A 19,054-nucleotide genomic window follows, 5' to 3' on the forward strand; every position below is an offset into this window, starting at 1 on the left:
AAGGATGCGGTACCCTTGACCAAACAAGTAATGAGTTCTTATTTGCATATGCTAAATTTGGGATGCTTATTGAATGTCCAGCAGGCATTTGATAATGTTGAATAGGATCTCAGGAGAGAGCTGTAGAACCAAATCGTTTTGCCCAGATCACTCTCCAGGGTGTCAAACAAATAGAAGCAGGGACCACTAACCCCTAAGTAAGAATCCCTATTGACTCCATGTTGACAGTTTTAAAGTATGATTCTATCTATGTTTTATTGTATTTTCATTTATTTTGTTAAATATTTCCCAATTATCTTTTCATCTGCTTCTGGCAGTATTTGGAAGTGTTGTAGGCCACATACAAACTTTGTGTCTGTAGCAGCAAGCACCCCAGCAACCCCAGGGTGGCTGCCAACACCGGTTCTTGGATCTGCTTCGATAAAGGAAAGCATCTCAAAATGGGTTAACAAACTTACTTTAATCAGTCAAACATATATCATTTACGTCGTTCAGGGGGAAAAGGTCAGCACCCCGAACTTCAGAGTATACAGACAGAATTATCAAGACAGAAACAGATCAAGTAGACAGATTTCCACACTGTCCAACCATTACATCCATACCCAGTCAACATCTGGGTTTCAGCATCTGGGTTTTTCAAAGCTGTGGGGCTCTGGCAACGGCTTCCCAGAATCCATATCAAATCATGGAACACTTCTCAAAGTGAGCCCCCAAAACAAAGCCTCACATCAGGGCTTATATAGCCTTCTCCTGGCTCAGAGAATGTAACAACCTTATTGACTCACTGGCCAATCAAGAAGTATCTACTGAAAAACAAGCCTCCCACCCCAGGCTCCAAGTGCACTTTAGCCTAGGGGCAGGGAAGACCTTAAAAATTTACATTCCCCATTACAGTATCATGTAATGATACCTCTGAGCTAGACAACTCCTTCCAGCTGTAAATCCGTAATCTCAGACCAAAGTCCCAATCCACCTTCCCAGCTTGCTTCCTCAATCCTAGCCCCACAGATCCAGGCTGGACCCACTTCCAGACCTTGGTCTTTCCCACCTCTCCATTTCTGCTCAGCTGTGTCACTTGCATGAAACACCTTGCCTCTTCCTCTCTCCAGATTTCAGATACTCCCCACCCTTCAAGAGTCAGCTCAGAACCCTCCTTCCCTCTTTGCTGATCTTCATTGACCAGTCTCAGCCTTGGGGAAATCCGGCTTCTCTGAATTCCTTTGTCTGTGCCTCTCAGTCCCCACCGCCTGGTGCCATCTCTATTCTGGTTATCTTGCATTACCCAGAGAAAGCTGGGTTGAGACTTTGTTGAAAAGTTATCGTTTCATCTGTGACTGTGGCTATAGACAGTTTTCCTTATGAAAAAGTCATTTGTCATTCTGTTCCTGTCCACTCACAGACAGTGTCTCAGATCAGCTGAATATTTGGAAATCCATTCAGTGATGGGAAAAGAGAAAGCAATTTAATTCTCAATCTAATTCAACAAACATTTGTTCAGCTTCAGTCCTAGGGATACAAATGCGGCAAAGCTCCTTGTAACAAGGATTTCGCTGAATCACCTGGACAGTTTTGTGTGCAGCTGTGAGATGTGAGGTGTGTGAAGGTGAGCTCTCTCAGCTGCTCTGAGAGACAAACATACCAACCTGCTCTCCACCCCCTGCCCTGCCCCAACCTGCCTCTTGGCTCATTTATGAGTCATTAATTCTCCTAATTAGGCAATCAAGGGGTATGTTCCAATATTACCTCCTAGTTTCTCTCAGAAACTGAGTAATTAGTTAGCTCTAAGTTCCCACCACCATTTATGAAAACAAGAGATACCTCTTTTCACATCAGCTTTTGTTTTATCTCTGTTCTTATCTGCTGAGTGTAGCAGCAAGCACCCCGGCGTCCCTAGGGTGGCTGCTCACACAGGTTCTTGGATCTGCTTTGATAAAGGAAAGCAACTCAAAATGGGTTAACAAGCTTACTTTAATTAGTCAAACATGTATCATTTACCTAGTTCAGGGGGAAAAGGTCAGCACCCCAAACTTCAGAATACACAGACAGAATTATCAAGTCAGAGAAACAGATCAAGTAGACAGATTTCCAAACTGTCCAACCATTACATCCATACCAAATCAACATCTGGGTTTTTCAAAGCCGGGGGGCTCTGGACAATGGCTTCCCAGAATCTATATCAAATCACAGAACACTTCTCAAAGTGAGCCCCAAAACAAAGCTACACATCAGGACTTATATAGCCTTCTCCTGGCTCAGAGAATGTAGCAACCTTATTGACTCACTGGCCAATCAAGAAGTATCTACTGAAAAACAAGCCTCCCACCCCAGGGAAGATTTTACAAATTTACATTCCCATTTCACTGGGCTTAGACAAACATCAGGATTATTGGAGTGGAAAGTGAGGGGAAGAAGTGTGAAATAATTAATCTGGAAATATAAGAATTGGATTGTGAAGGGTTTTTATTTAATGTATTTTATTTCCCACTAATTATATGCAAAAACAATTTTCTAGCATTTGATTTTTTTTAAGTCCATTCCTCCCTCTCTTCCCTCCACTCTTTCTGAGATGGTAAACAATCATACATAGTTATATGTGTGCAGTCATGTAAAACATTTCCATAAGGTTATATGTGTGCAGTCATGTAGAACATTTTCATATTAGTCATTCTGTACAAGAAGAACTGAATAAAATAAAATGATCGAAAGAAGGAAAGTGAAAACTAGCCTGCTTCGGTTTGTATTTAGACAATATCAGTTCTTTCTCTGGAGGCGGATAGTCTGCTTCATCCTGAGTCCTTTGGGATTTTCTTGGATCATTGTATTGCTGAGAAGAGCCAAGTCTGTCATGGTTGATCATCACACAATGTTGGTGTTACCGTTGTGTTCAATGTTCTGGTTCTGCTCATTTCACTCTGCATCAGTCCATGTAAGTCTCTCCAGGTTTTTCTGAAATCATCGTGCTTGTCATTTCTTATAGCATGATAGTATTCCATCACAATCAGATACCACAGCTTGTTGAGCCATTCCCCATTTGATGGGCATCCCTTTGAACTCTTATTCTTTGTTACCATAAAAAGAGCTGCTATAAATTGTTTTGTACATATAGGTCCTTTTCCTTTTTGTAGATCTCTTTGGGATACAGACCTAGTAGTGGTATTGCAGGATCAGAGGGTGTGCAGTTTTGTAGCCCTTTGGGCATAATTCCAAATTGCTCTTCAGAATGGCTGGATCAGTTCACAACTCTACCAACAGTGTATTAGTGTCCCAGTTTTCTCACATCCCCTTCAACATCCATGATTTTTCTTTTTTGTCATATTAGTCAATCTGACAGGTGTGAAGTGGCACCTCAGAGTTGTTTAAATTTTCATTTGCCTAATCAATAGTGTTTTAGAGCATTTTTTCCCTATGGCTATAGATAGCTTTGATTTCATCACCTGAAAACTGCCTATTCATATCCTCTGATCATTTATCAATTGGAGAATGATTTGTATTTTTATGAATTTGACTCAGTTCTCTATATATTTGAGAAATGAGTCCTTTATCAGAGATACTTATTAGAAAAGAATTTTCTGCAGTTTTCTACTTTCCTTTTAATTTTTGATTACATTGGTTTTATGTAAAAACTTTTTAATTTTATAAAATCAAAATGATTTATTTTACATTTTGCAATGCTCTCTATTTTCTTTGGTCCAAATTCTTCCCTTATCCATAGATCTGACAGATATACTATTATGGAGGGCTTTAAAAGCCAAACAAAGGAGTTTGTATTTTATCCTGGGGATAGTAAGGAGCCTCTGAAGTTTCTTCAGCAGGATAAGTGCCCTGCTGGCAAGTACAGTCAGATCTGTACTTTAGGAATATCAGTTTCTCATTTTGTGGAGACTAGATCTAAAGAAATGTTCCTGGCCCTCTCTCTTTCTCTGCTTCACAGTCTTTCTAAAGATGGCTGTCACAATTCTCAAAATCTCACAGACTTGTTCCCTCATAATGATTAACTGTAATCTCTCACAGACTTTTTCTGTCATGACAGAGCATTCAGTCTCTCACAGACCCTCTCTGCAATGGCAGTTAAACTGTCAGCCCCCTAGATTTTCTTTCATTTCTCTTAGAAATACAGGAACGACAACCAAAGCCTCCGTGAGAGAAGCTATTTTGAAGTAGAGTTATGCAGAGATTGAAACACCATGTAGTGCCTTTACAGGGAGAGAGAGGGAATACAGTGTAAACACAGATGAATTAATATAAGGTGGGGAGTGATGGGCGGCGAAGCAGAGATCCAGGCAGAGTGATGGAGGGAATTCTGACAAGGGAGAGATCACTTGCAGCTAGAAGCTAAAGGGAGGCTTCATGGAGGGGGTGACTAGATTTTGAAAACAAGAGATGAGGAGGGTAGGGCATTCCAGGTATGGGGAATGACTTGTACAAATGTCTAGAAGAGGGAGATGGCAGGCGGAGTTTGGGGAACAGCCCCAATAATGATAAAGGGGTGAATTCACAAGCAAAATCCCCAACCACATGGAAAGGTAAAGGAGTAGGGAAAAGATATATGGGCTGGAATGGGTGACAACAGTGTACATCTCACCCTGGTTCCCAGTCTTGGAAAGCAATTTCTTTCTTTTTTGTTCAATGTAGTTGTTTGTCTTTTATTTTATTTTATTTTTTATAAATTAATTTTTAATTAATTAATTTAAAAATATAATTTTAAATTATAAGTTAATTTTTAGTTTCTAGCATTCACTTTTATAAAATTTTGAGTTTCAAATTTTCTCCCCCTCCCTCCCCTTCCCCCAGACGGCATGCAATCTGATATAGGCTCCACTTGTGCATTCATATTAAACATTTTCACATTAGTCATAATATAAAGAAGAATTAGAACGAATGGGTTGGAAAGCAATTTCTAAGAGGCTTTGTCTAGTCTGATAACATCATCATCAAACAATTATAATAAAAATAACTAGCATTGATATTGTGCTTTGGGCAGCTAGGTGGCATGGTGGTTAGAGCATTGGGCTTGAAATAAAGAAGCTTCATCTTCATGAGTTCAAATCCAGCCACAGACATTAGCTGTGTGACCCTGGGCAAGTCACTTGCCCCTGTTTGCCTCAGTTTCCCTATCTGTTAAATGAGCTTGAGAAGGAAATGGCAAACCACTACAGTATCATTGCCAAGAAAACCCCCAAAAGAGTCAGACGTGACTGAAACGACTGACTAGCAACATGTTATGTTTGAAGGGTTTCAAATCGCTTCCACAAATATTGGATATTTCCAAAAATCTTAGTACAGTTCTAATCACCAATAGCTCCAGAAGCATAAATGCGACAATTAAAAAAAAAATTTAATTGGAAACTTTAAATTCCTTTTGTGCTGAATAATTTCCTTTAAGAAGCTTTGTGAATTTTGAAAATAAAGTTTTCATTTGAACAAGATGGCACGCCCTGTCCTTATGCACTGCACATGGGACAATTTCTGCTTTGACGCTTTCTCTGCCTGGAGCAGCAGAGGTCTTTCTCTTTCTCAGCTAGCTCGGTCACCTGATCTGTCTCCCTTGGGCTTCTTGCGGGGTCATATCAGAACTGTCATGTTTTCATCAAAACCCCATTCTTTGGATGATCTGAAGGCTAGGATTACTACTGCAGTAGTGGTTTTACTACTGTGCCTTTCAGGCACTGAGCAGCGGCTGCTGAGTTTTTCCAAAGATCAAAAAGCAGTACATATCATGAGATGGTGGCTATATGGAATTTTAATAAGAAAAATCAATTTTTACACATTTTGAATAATGAACCTTTCAAATATTATTTTTGTAATGTTATAACATTCATACTTCTAAATATAGTGACCTCTAGGTAGTAGAATAGATAGAACACTGGCACTGGAGTCAAATTCAGCTGCAGACACTTACTAGTTGTGTGACCCTGGGTAAGTCACTTAACCTTGGCCTCAGTTTCTCAATTGTCAAGTAGGGACAAAAATGGCATCTACCTCTCAGGGTGCCATGAAGATCAAACATGATGATATTTGTAAAGCACAGTGCCTGGCATATAGTCAGCACCATATGAATGCTAGCTGCCATTATTCTTATTGAAGTTATTAAGACTTAACAGTTCACTAAGACTTTTTGGGACACTGTGTAATTCCATTTCATCCTCACACTACCCTAGGAGGTATGTGCCATTATTATTTCCATTTACAGAGGAGGAGAGTGGGAGAGACAGAGGCTGTGAAAGGTTCAGGGCTCAGAGAATTGAACTTTACAGAGATTTTCCTTTGTCTAATTACTCATGACATTTGAGCTGCTCCTACGAAAGATAGTTCATTGATCACTGTGATCTCCCTTCTTTTAACAGAGTGGAAGAGAGCTTCAAGACTCTATTTTGGTCCATATTTGGATTGTCTGAAGTGACGTCCGTGGTGCTCAAATACGATCACAAATTCATCGAAAACATCGGCTACGTTCTCTATGGGATATACAATGTCACTATGGTCGTGGTCCTTCTGAACATGCTGATTGCGATGATTAATAGCTCTTACCAGGAAATTGAGGTACGCTCTTGAAGGCAGTCCCTCCATCTTGTTTTGACATTCCAATAATGTGGTATTTGTGGGACTTTACTTTGAATGTTAGAGATTAGAAGATCATGAATTTTGGAGCTTGAAGGGATATTACTAGCCCAACCCCTTCATTTTATAGATGAGGAATCCAAGGTCTAGAGAGGTGAGGAAATCACAACACACACACACACCAGAAGTCAAACAGGAAGTTAAGTGCCAGTGCTGATTTTTTAATGTAATTCCCCACCAGATCAAACTTATGCCCACCAAAAGAGTATACCTCAGATAGAGTGAACCATTGTCCACTTGCACTGCCTGTCCCAGACTGAACGAATGAAAAGCATTTAATAGACATATACTGTGCTAATCATTGAGGATACAAGTACAAAAGCAAAATAGTCCCTGCCCTCTAGAAGCTTATATACTTATAGGGGGAGAGAACACACATAAAGGAGTGGAGACCAGGGAATTGTGCTTTCATTGGAAAAGTCATGGGGATGTAAGTTCAGTCTGTTGGGAATCAATGGACATACCATTTCCAGAAGCAATGATAATATTGATATGGCTACTGTTCCCAAAGCAAGAGGTAAAAAAACATGGGGGGGAAGATAGTACCTTTGAGGCAACAGTGAGACTGGAGACGTGGAACTTCTGGATATATATGATATATTATGTATTATATGTGTGTGTGTGTGTGCTGATGCAGCTTAATGGGCTGGCTGTACAACTGTTTCTCAGAAACTGGAGAATGGGTACTTTTCAACTACTTGGTTTTTCCTATGTGCATTGTTAGACTCATTTCCTTTGAATAGTCTTGACCTTATTGTGGTGTTTTGAGGCATGATGCATTCAGCACAGTACCATCCACAAACAAGAACCTTTGGGGTACTCAGTGATTTATGGGGAATCTGTCTTCCATTTGAACTTGTATAGGGCATTCTCCATGCCATAGCCAGCATGTTAGGCTACCATCTGTCTCCCCATTTTATGTTTTGCCTGGAAGTCATGACTCAGGGTGTTGTGATGGATAGAGAGCCAGCCTTGGAGACAGAAAGCCCTGGGTTCTTATCCTACCTCAGACAGATACTGACTGTGACACCCTGGGCAGGTCATTTCACCCATCAGTGCTTCGGACAACTCTCTAAGATTGTAAATTGCAGAGAAGGTGTTGCCCTGCATTAGAGGAGGGTGTTTCCTCACCTCACTATCAATGAAATCCCAGCTTCAGTCCTTATGTGAACATTATTGTTATTGTCATCATCTCTTAATAAACAGAGGATCACTGAACAGTTATCTCTAGGGGTTGGTTTCTCAAAGATTTTATATCACCCTAACATATAAATGAGAGATTCCTTATTGAGGGATGACTTTCAGTGATTTTCTCTACTTAGGCAAATGTATTTTTTTTAAAGTCAGACAATAAACACTGCCAGAGCTTGTATCCTCTGGATTTTTTAGTCCATTGTGTGTCTGCTATAGAATAAAGCCTGCCTGCTGGCTTCCCATATTGTCATCAAGGATTTCCTCAATATATATGTCTTGTGGGGTGTCTAGGTGGCTCAGTGAACAGAGCACTGGCACTGGAGTCAGGAGGACCTGAGTTCAAATTCGGCCTCAGACACTTAACATAAAAACTAGCCATGTGACCTTGGGCAAGTCACTTAGCCTCAATTGCCCTCCAAAAAAAAAAGCAAAAAATATATATATGTCTTGTAAATTCTCATAAAAATTTAATAGAGGTAAAAGAATAAGTGTGGGCCAGTGGTAATTAATGTTATCTCACTTGCCTTCTGGAATTATAATGTAGAAAAACTAATAAAAAAGTAATAAAATAAGAAATCACCTCCATATTTGTATGTATCTGCATCTGTCTCTTAGAAAAGTCCTTTTGGGTTCTCTTGCTCCAGACCAGGGGTTTGTGGCAGCCTGGGGAAGCTGATGGAGCCCTTCTCATGAGACTGTTTTTAAATGCATAAAATAAAATACTAAGGGATTACAAATGGAACCTATTATATTGAACTGCAGTTGGGAAAGGAAAGAAGGAAGGAAGGGAGAGAGGAAGGAAGGAAGGAAGGAAGGAAGGAAGGAAGGAAGGAAGGAAGGAAGGAAGGAAGGAAGGAAGGAAGGAAGGAAGCCAGCCATTTTTTGGAAGACTGTCTTCCTATGTCACTTAGGTTGAAAGTACATTGGCCACTCATTGGTCCAATCCCATGTTGATCAGCTGGGAAGTTTTGACCTACTCTGTTTGCCCCTGCTTAGGGAGCTTACTGGCCATCCCTCCCCTCACCACCATATTGGTGCCCAACTTATTGCAGACACCTGATTGGCTTATGCCCTACTGCAGCTCAGAACTCAAGAACTCAAGCAATCCATTAGTTTCAGCCCTGCCAAAGCCTTAAACCCAGTTCACTCTGAAGCTCATAGACTGGACCACAGTAGGTCTCTGCCCAAGCTGTACTAAATGAATGAAGACATTTCAGGCCCTCCAGGCTTAGAGTGAATGTCAATGATCACTGCTTCTCTTTGGAACAGCACCCTGAAGGTCTTCCCCTCCCAGCTTGATTTTTTTTTTCCTTTTTTCTAATTAAAGGGGACATCCCTTGACTCACTTCTTAAAGAAGTCTATTCACTAAGTGAGTACCTGAAAGGTCCTTAGACTAAAAGGGCCAGGGTCTCCTATTGCATCCTGGGTCATCTCTAGTCATCTGATGAATATCTGGCCACTGGACCCAGATGGCTCTGGAGCAAAAAGTGAGACTGGTGACCTTGCACAGCCCTCCCTCCCTCAAATCAATGTCAACTGCAACTCATGTCATCCTTTCCCTGATGCCATCCTCTTTGAGAAGGAAGGACAAACACAGTCCTGCCAATAAGCAGGAATCATAAGCATCATGTACTACCATGCCCAGTGGCAACCAATTATATTGCAATACAGTTATGTAAATAAGCTCATGGACCCCCAAATTAAGGACTTTTGCTCTAGAGTATTTAGTTTAAAATATAAGCCAGTATCTCTTTTCTTTCCCTTTGTAATGCAGGATGACAGTGATGTTGAATGGAAGTTTGCTCGCTCAAAACTTTGGTTATCTTACTTTGATGATGGGAAAACACTGCCCCCGCCCTTCAGTCTGGTGCCCAGCCCCAAATCCTTTATTTATCTCATCATGCGGATTGTTAATTTCTCCAAGTGCAGGAGGAGAAGACTGCAGAAGGATATAGAAATGGGAATGGGTAACTCCAAGTCCAGGGTAGGTACTGAAAACTTCTCCAGCCTAAAATAAATGTGTTTGTCTGCCCATCATTGTCCTTCGTTCTTTGTAGACGATTTTCTACTTGTGAGGTTGAAAGGGGTTGGAACTCTTCATGGACTTTCCTAGAATGAGCCATTTTTTAGGCTTTTAGAGAGAACTCACATGCCTTTAGTTAGAGCTTCCTCTAACCCACTGGAGGCAAAAAAAAAAAGTCCACAGAAGTAGATAATATAAATTTTGCCTTTTTTTTTTGTATTTCATGTCTCTATCATTAACAAAAGTTAAAAAAAAAATTTAAGCTAAATTCTTTAGGCTATAATTTAAACCCATTTCCCACTCATTTTATCTGGAGTAGAAACAAGTGACTATTTCCCACCATCTATTTTTATTCTTGAAAAGCATTAGCCACTTCCACTACTCCTAAAAAATAAATAAATCTGAAAGCAATCTCTTCTCGAGGCTGAATAATCATAATGTCTTTAGGAACAGATATAGCAATGAATACAAATAGGGAAAAACTCAAATCAGCCTGAGTTTTCTTGCAACCAGTTTCAATTATTATTTGAAGGATCTGAGTTGACCCAGTGAAGCACAGGGATCAGAATGGAATGGGTAAGATTGATGAAAGGGCCATGTTCCATAGTGGCAACTTATTATGTTAAAAAAAAAAAGTCATTACCAGAGAGGTAGTAGTCTGAGGGATGGATTTCAGGACTTTAGAGAAAGGAAGTGTACACACACACACACACACACACACACACACACACACACACACACACACACACCATCTGGGCTTTTTTTTTTACATTAGATTGTGAGAGAAATGATTATTTCTTGTATTTAATAACTAATTTCTGTATTGGGACCAAGGTTTTTCCCTTTTTCTATTTCCTCATCCAGAAATCAAGCAGTGTGGGAAATCTTGGGCAAAGACTTACCCAGGCTGAGATCTAATCAAAGACACTAAAAGAAAATCTAAATTTAGGTGAATGGGTGAATTCTTAATCATCCTGCTTACTCAGGTCTGGGAAAATGTGGATTCTCCCTATTGTCAGGCAGGGGATAGGGGAGTTGATAAGTCTCTTTGACAGAGACTTGAATGATCCAAGTTGTGTACCCCAACGACCTTCATAAGAATGAGCCCACATCTCATTACCATATTCATTTTCTCATTAATTGTTAACCCACGAGAGTCACCCTGAGGAAAACCCACTCTTCCAAGGGCATATAAGTGCTGACTGGGTTCCTTGAAGGGTCTTTAGCATTCGAGAGTGCCACTGACCTCTTTTATTAATAACATGCTGGCATTATTAGTAAAATGGTTAATTACTCAGAACTTATGTGTCTCAAACTTTTTAAACACCAGAGGTGAGAGAAAAAGGAGATTAAAAGGAGATGGAGTCATTGGTTCTGGCGAATGGGGCCATGATATCTGATAGCAGAGCTGCTGCCATCTTGTTTCTGTTTTCTCAGCCAAGGAGAGAGTGACGTCTGCCTGACTTCAACAGACACAAATGACTAGCAGGGAGTGTCTGCATAAGATAAATGAGGCAGTGGTGAGAGGACACTTAGCTGCCTCTGGCCCAGATGAGCTACATAGTGCAAAGGGGAAATGGCGCAAGGGATCACAGGACGGGGAAGGGCACGTATTGTCCTGATTTTCACAAAAGGAAAGAGAACTAAGTCTGCAAACTGTAGGCCAATGAGCTTGATTTTGATTCCTGGGGAAATTATAGAATGTGTCATTAAAGAGATGGTTAGTGAACCTCTAGAAAAAAGCAGTGATTCCAGAAACTCAGCCTGTTCCCAGCCAGAACAGACTAACCTTATTTCCTTTTTTTTTTTTAAACAAGATGACTACATTGGCTGATCAGGGGAATGCCAAGATATAGTTTACCTAGATTTTAGCAGAGAATTTGATAAGGTATATTCTTTAGAGCTAGGATAAAGGGATGTGGAGTTGAGGGCAATACAGTTAGATGGATTTGATACTGGTTGAAGGGCTAGACTAAAAAAAGTCATCCTTAATGGCTCAATGTCAGCTTGGCAGGAAGTCTGCAGTGGAGTGCCCCAGGGATCTGTACTGGGCCCTATGAAGTTTAGGTTTTTTTCGGTGACTTAGACAAAGGGATAGATGGTATGGTCATCCGCTTTGCAGATGACACAAAACTGGGAAAGATAGCTAACAAATTGAATAACATTCAAGAGCCACAAAGATCCCGAAGACCTAAAGCATTGGGCTGAACCCGGAGGTGTGCTGACAAATGTTTAACAATCAACCCACCTAAAAACATAACACACTTTTAAGTTTTATCTATATTTCTAACATTTTCTCCATCATTTTTTGAAGTCTAAACAATCGACAAAACAATCAAGCCCTGATATGTATCATTTGCCAATTTCTGAGGTATAAGTGTTCATGCTGAAAACTTAACAATTAGCTCACTTTAGCACTAAGTCTAATAAAATAAAAATTCATTAGAGATAAATATAGAGACTTCAAGGTAAAAGTCTTCAAAGTATCTAAATGGAAAATTCAAAAAAATCAAAATCACAAGGTCAGGCTAATGTGAGGATAATTAGATATGGTTTTAAGAAAAAGATGAGTTTTAGTTTAGTTTACCCAATGTTTAACAACCAGCTTTCTGAAATAAAAAGATGTATGGCTGACACACTTTTAAGTTTAATCTTCATCATTCACATTTTCTCCATCACTTTCTTAAGTCTAGAGAATCAACAAAACAGCCCTAATTTATAGTATTTGCCTCATTCCAGGGTATACATTTTTATACTCAAAATCTAAGTCACTCTTGTAGGTTCAGCTGGCTTCAGCACGTTCCTGCTTGTGTCACAGTATCCCCTTGCAGAGATTCTCTGGAGATTTTCACCTCTCCAGGAGGGCCTAGTGCCAAGAGATTTTGTATTTCGTGGCCTTTAGTTACCAGATGGCAAAACTGGACTCCTGAAGGGACCACATGCCAGTTGTCACCCTGATCACTATTGGAATGAGGTAGAGGTTGTCATAAGGTCATGGACTCACAGATTTAGAGAAGAGAGAGACCATCCATTCCAACTCCCTCCTTTTAGAGAGGAAAAAAAAAATGAGGCATCTGATTGCAGGAACCTAGATCTAGTGCTGGAAGGGGCTTCGGAAGCCCTCCAGTCTCACCTCTCCTTTTTAGACATATAGAAGCTGAGTCCCAGAGAGATTAATGATGTGCCCAAGGCTCAAACCCTCTGATTTTAAATCCCAGGGTCTTTTCATGGTCCCCTCCTGCCTCCCAGAAAGAAATATTTTTTATCTGAGATGTACCCCATTGGAAAATCAGGCTTGCCATCCTGCAGAAACCCACAGCCATCTGGGGCTGATGTTGGCTTCCTTTTTAACAGATGAATTGAACCAATTTATTTTTCAAGATTTCCAGCGTAAGAACCATGATGACCTGGGCTCCAGTCTGGGTGACTTTGGCTTAGTATTCTCAGTGCTGTTGGCAATTCTCTAAGACTGTGCCTACTGAGAAGGTGATCTGCCTTTGTTCAGGGACTCTCCTTATCTGAGAGTACCCTGTCCCAGAGAAGGCCACTCCCAGTCCCCTATCCTTTCCTAATGAGAAAGCTGAAAAACCCTAACAAGAGGTAGCAGTTGGCTGCTGCAGCCTGGATCTCTCATCCAAATGGTGTTTTGCTAACCTAGACCCATGGAGAGGAAAGCGGGTAGGCATGGCAGCCTGGACGGTGCACAGCTGGGCTCTATTTTAAGGTGCACAGCTGGTACCCACGGTCGCTGTTCTCCGAGAGAATAACTTGTCTCCGGCGGGATTCCTGCAAATAGAAGGAAGGTTGAGCCCTCTGGAGCCCCTTCTCAGGGGCTTCCCAGCCAAGATAAACTAAGCCGAAAACCTGCCACCCACATTTTCCAGTTTGTTACCAGCGGGCTGTGTTCTCCCCCTTCCTAATCTTCTTCCCAGATGCCGCTTCTTTACTGACCGCTCCAAAATGGGAGGACAGCAATATTTGCAGTCCTGTTATTCTTGAGGGGGGAGGGAGAATTCTGTTTTGTGACCTTAAGAGACTTCTTTTGCACAACTGTGGAGGTGACCTTGGTCCGTAGACTGCCCCTAACTTCTTGTGGGAAGCAACAAAATCCCTCCTTATATAGTGATCTGACCAGACAGTGTGGGGAAGGCTTGTCTGAAGGACCAATGATTGCACCGGTATAGGGATGGGAAGCTAGGAATGCTGGGTGCCATCTTCTCTGCAGCTTAGAAAGTTAGCCGTGGCACTGGGCAGTTCAGGGAGCTGCCAGAGGTCACAAAGCCAGGTTGTACCAGAGACAGGACTTTCAGGCTATCCACTACTACTAACCCCACCACCCTTTAGGCAACATAGTGAAATGCTAGTGGGCATCAAGAATTCTCTCAGATCAGCTCCAGTTTCTCCCACCCAGACACCTAGCCACCTCCCAGGTGCCCACCCATTGTCCTTTCTCTGATGGTCTTATTGTCTTCTGGTTAACTGAACTCTGCTACATTTTGTTAACTGGTACCAAGACACGAACTTTGAACAACTTAGGGTATACCATACTCCTTCCTATTCAAAAGGGACTCTTACAGATCCAAAGGAATGAAGCTGTAATGGTATAAAGTCAGTGTAGCATATAGTAAATACGCCAGTGTAGATGGGCCCCCATCTGTTCTGCCTGCATGGGAAGGAAGTGATACCCTTGTGGGTATCACTTATTCGTCAATGGAGTGGTTGACCATGATTGTCAACTGCTCCCACCCACTCAGAATCCAAAGCATATACAACACTTTTAGCCTGATTCTTAAAGTTCTAATTAAGTATCAGGAAGGTGCTTCACATCAGTCTTTCTTTGAGGGAGACCTTCATTGGTGGGAAATTCAATTCAGGTCATTACAACAATTTATTAAATATATGGTGTATGTAAGGCACTGGATTAGGCATACAAAACCAAAACCAAAAGGTGTCTTGCCCTCCAGGAGCTTATATTCTAATGAGAGAGAAGAAGTTCTTTATTTCATAAAGAGAAACACTTCAGTAAAATGAACAACAGACCCATTTCTAAGTAGCACTGACCCCTCAGAGCCCCAGAACAATCTGCAGGACACACAGTGGGGCTTAAGAAAGAAGAAGAAAGTATTTAACACAAGCAATATGTTTTATAGGTTTTATATATTTAATTTAAATAATTCATTATTTTAAAGAACAAGGATTTTTTTTTTAAGCAATCGGGGTTAAGTAACTTGCTCAAGGTTACATGGCCAGTTATTTCTGGGTGTGGTGCTGAGTATCTAAGCCCGGATTTGATCCCCAGGTCATCCTGACACTGGAGCCGGTGCTCTTACTCGCTGAGCCACTGGGCCGCCCCAAAGAACAAGAATTTTGAGTTCATTATAATAATAATAGCAGTAGCTAGCATTTATTTATATATACCTACTATGTGCCAAGGTGTGCTAAATATTTTACACATATCTCATTTTATCTTCATTTTTTATTATTCTCATTTTACAGTTGAGGAAACTGAAGGAAACAGAGGTTAAGTGACTTGTCAAGGGTCACTCAGGGAGTAAGTGTCTGAGACTGGTTTTTTACTTAAGTCTTCTTGTCTCTAGACCCATAGTCTATTCACTGCACCACCTAGCTGCCCCAAAATACTTCTGCAAAACACCTTCAATTATTATTTCTAAAACACATTTGAGAAGAATGCCACCCCCCCAAACCGGAACTCCAGAAATACCAGGGAGAAAAGAAAAAGGTAGATGGTAGTTTTGATTTCCAATGAATGTATTCTCATTTACTAGGTTAATTGTATTTTTTCCTAGTTAAACCTCTTCACTCAGTCTAACTCCAGAGTTTTTGAATCACACAGTTTTAACAGCATTCTCAATCAGCCAACACGCTATCAGGTAAGTGCTTATTGGGCATGTATATACATGTGTGTGCACATATGTAACTGTGTGTGTTTGTGAGTAGAACTCCATCCTTCACTTGTCCTGTGAATCTTAGAGCTGGCCTTAGAGAGCCCTGGTCAATGGGAGGATGGGAAGGAGTCATTCAGGGACATCCCAGTGAGGCATGGCTGGGGTTTGGGAAATACTTAAAGCCCAGCTGGGGAGAAGCCTTGCCAGTCTGTTGGCTAACCGTGTCATCCTCACGGGCAGGCTATGGATGGGCTGGGCACCTGGCCTGGATTTGTGAACACTTTGCCTTCAGGCAACTCCCCCCCCCCTTATTGTCCATCCTGGGGGAAGGGGGCTGGGAGAAGCCTTCATTAAGCCCCTCCTTTGTGCCAAACACTGGGCTAATCCCCTTACGATTGTTATTGTTGCATCCTCAAGATAGCCCTGGGAGGTGGGTGCTGTTCCTATTTGCAGTGTATAGTTGAAGAGACTGAGGCAGACAGGGCTGATGTGACTTGTCCAGGGACATACAGCTAGAAAGTATATCAGGCAGGATTTGAACTCAGGTCACCAGTGCTCTCTCCTCTGTACCACCCAGCTGCCTTGAAATGCTACTGTGCATTTTTCATTTTAATGTTGGGTGGGACGTTTGAAAGCTGCTCTCAGACTGAAGGATGGGGCTCGGTTCCTTTCCCCTCAGGGTGACATTCCAGATCTCCCGGCTGTTTCCGGTGGTGATCCCCCCAGCCGAAGAGGAGGAGGGGGATGGGAAGTGGGGATGAGTAGGGGCTAAGCATCTGGGCCTGAGGGCTGGGGCTCCTGGGAAGCCCACTTTGCTGTGTCCTGCTGGGAGTCGTTCCAGCTGTCCCATGATGAGCCCTTGGACATCCAGGTGTAGTGAACTCCGTGTTCTATGCTGGTTTCTGGTTTCCCAGCATTGTGTTCACTGCCCTGGGAGGCAGTCTGACCCTCCGGGTAATGCCATTGTCCCTATTTTCTAGATGAGGGAGCTGAGGCTGGTGAGGAGTGCCAGGGCCTGGTGCAGCAGCAGGTCTCCGGACTTGCCCTTCACTCTTGTCACACTCCCGGCTTCCATGTTGGGCCTCAGTCTCCTGACGGGTCAGTCTCGCGATAATGGCCCAGATACACAAAGCTACAAGTGTATGGGGGTGGGGGGTGGGGGAGGGTCTAGGAAATGATTCATTACTTATTTCTGAAGACTGGAAAGGCTCAGTACATTGTCTAGCTCATTAGCGGTAGGAACAGCATTCAAAGCCAGAAGGGACCTTGGACTGAGGCTATGGCCTGCTTTATCCTCCCTTTACAAAAGAAGCAGTAAGACTCAAGCCAGTAAGGAGCTGGGCCAGGGTCATACGGGGAGGGCTCAAAGGCACAGCCCAGACTCCACGTCCCCCAGCTGTTCTGCCATGCCCCTTCCCTCCCAGGGCCACCCGGGCCCAGGGGCTGCCTGGTCCTTCCTCAGCAACAGGGTCGGGTCAAGCCACTGTTCTCTCATGCATGTTTTGCTTACAGGTGCATAGGACTCTTGGGAAAGTAAGTTGTGGACTCTTTACATGTATAAACAGGGGTATGACTGTGTCTTCTTTCTGCAGCAAATAATGAAAAGGCTCATAAAACGTTATGTGCTGAAAGCCCAGGTGGACAAGGAGAATGACGAAGTCAATGAAGGTGAGTGGGTCCTGGGGGAGAAGACTGCTCTGAGAAGGGCTTCGCCAAACATGGAAGACAGGAGAGAGAGACAGACACAAAGAGACAGAGACAGAGAAGGGGAGAGAGACAGACAAAAAGAGAGGGAGAGATGGGGGGAGAGAGACAGAGAGGGAGAGAGGGAGAGGCAGAGAGAGGAGAAACAGAGACAGAGGCAGACAGAGAAACAGAGAAAGAGAGACAGAGAGAGAAAGGGACAGAGTAGAGACAGAGGGGGGAGAGAGAGGAGGAAGAGAGACAGAGAAATTGGGAGGGGAGGGGGAAAGGAAGGCCCTTGGGGCATCTTAGGTTTATGGTTATTTGACTTGAGTCTTATAATTGAGGGCATCTGAGCAAGCCATCCCATGTTTTCCAAGTGTCTGAGCAGAGCCATAAATAGGTCTTTTTGTGCCTAGGGAAAAGAGAGCAAGGATGAAGGGTCCAGAGGAGGGGATGGCAAGGGAGTGAATGGGGACAGTGAGAGGAGGAAGTGTTCTGTCTGGTCCTCTGGAGTGAAGTCCTAGATGTGCCTTGAAGAGGCAGCATGAGTAGTACCCTAGACTTGGGGCCAGGGAGACATGAGTCTCCTACCTCAAATCCTACCTCAGAACTGTACTTGCTGTGTGACTCTACACAAGTCACTTCCCCTCTCCACTTTCCTCAGGTATAAAATGAGGGGCTTAATTCTGAGGCCCTTTTAGGGACCTTCCAGCTCTTGATCTAGGCTCTTAGGGAATCTGCGATGGCCCCGTGTGTCAGAACCTCCGAATTCCCATTTGGTGAGAGCCCAGGATTCCTGCGCAGGAGTCCAGGTGACGGGCCATCCCGACCCCCCTGCCATTTCTCAGCTGTCTTTTCCTTCACTGATGGGGTCTTAATCCTCACAGCCCTGGTTAGGCAGAAGGCTAGCTGTACCAGCTCCTGCTTAATAATCATGTGAAACATGGACAGTTGTCCCCTCAGAAAGCAATGATGGGACTAGAACAGACACATGTCTGGTAACCTGGTGATGAGTCCCTCCCTATGGAGCTAGGTTATCTAAAAGATGCCAGCTGTGTGACCCTGGGCAGGTCACTTGACTTGTTGGTGCTTCAGTTTCCTTTCAGACAGTATCGTAAAAAACGTCCTTGTAATCTATCCGGAGACCCATTTTGGGGTTCGTGAAGCCGAGGGTAATGCCCCCTGTTCTAGAGGATGGACATACTTGGGGACTTGGTCCTCTTCTTTATTGCCTTGCTTGCTGTGGCTACCAAGGCAGCTTAGGGACTGTCTTGTTATTGGGCTGCTTTCTACACCAGGAAATGGAACAATGGCCCCAAGATGGCGGCACATTCCAGCACTCATAATCATCATGGTTGGCACTGATGGAGTTATGATACGGTCAACACGGGGCATCTCACGTACAGCTTCCCAACAACCTAAATAGTATTATTTCCATTCTCAAGAAGAAGCAAACACAAATGTGGAAATTAGACCAAGCTTCTTTAATATTAGTAGAGACAAAGGAAATAATTTCATAAGTTCATTTTAGGTATTGGCTAATGGATCTCCAAAGTCAAAACTTTCATCACCAGTAGCCTAGGGCTGAGTCCTTTCATCACCAGTAGCCTAGGGCTGAGTCCTTTC

General features: G+C 42.6%; 1 protein-coding gene across 1 annotated transcript in view; it reads left to right on the top strand.

Annotated features, from left to right (window-relative positions):
* TRPC3 (transient receptor potential cation channel subfamily C member 3) overlaps window positions 1-19,054 on the top strand; it is a 92,278-nt gene that overhangs the window by 67,368 nt on the left and 5,856 nt on the right. Inside the window, exons 8-11 of the mRNA XM_069104877.1 lie at window positions 6,345-6,540; window positions 9,588-9,797; window positions 15,644-15,727; window positions 17,335-17,410. Of these exons, the coding sequence (XP_068960978.1) occupies window positions 6,345-6,540; window positions 9,588-9,797; window positions 15,644-15,727; window positions 17,335-17,410 (566 nt within the window). The remainder of the gene's footprint in view (window positions 1-6,344; window positions 6,541-9,587; window positions 9,798-15,643; window positions 15,728-17,334; window positions 17,411-19,054) is intronic.

The sequence above is a fragment of the Petaurus breviceps genome, unplaced genomic scaffold (assembly GCF_028583685.1).
Source record: "Petaurus breviceps papuanus isolate PSGF00001 unplaced genomic scaffold, PetGlider_PUasm1.0 689, whole genome shotgun sequence".
In the NCBI taxonomy this organism is placed as follows: Eukaryota; Metazoa; Chordata; class Mammalia; order Diprotodontia; family Petauridae; genus Petaurus; species Petaurus breviceps.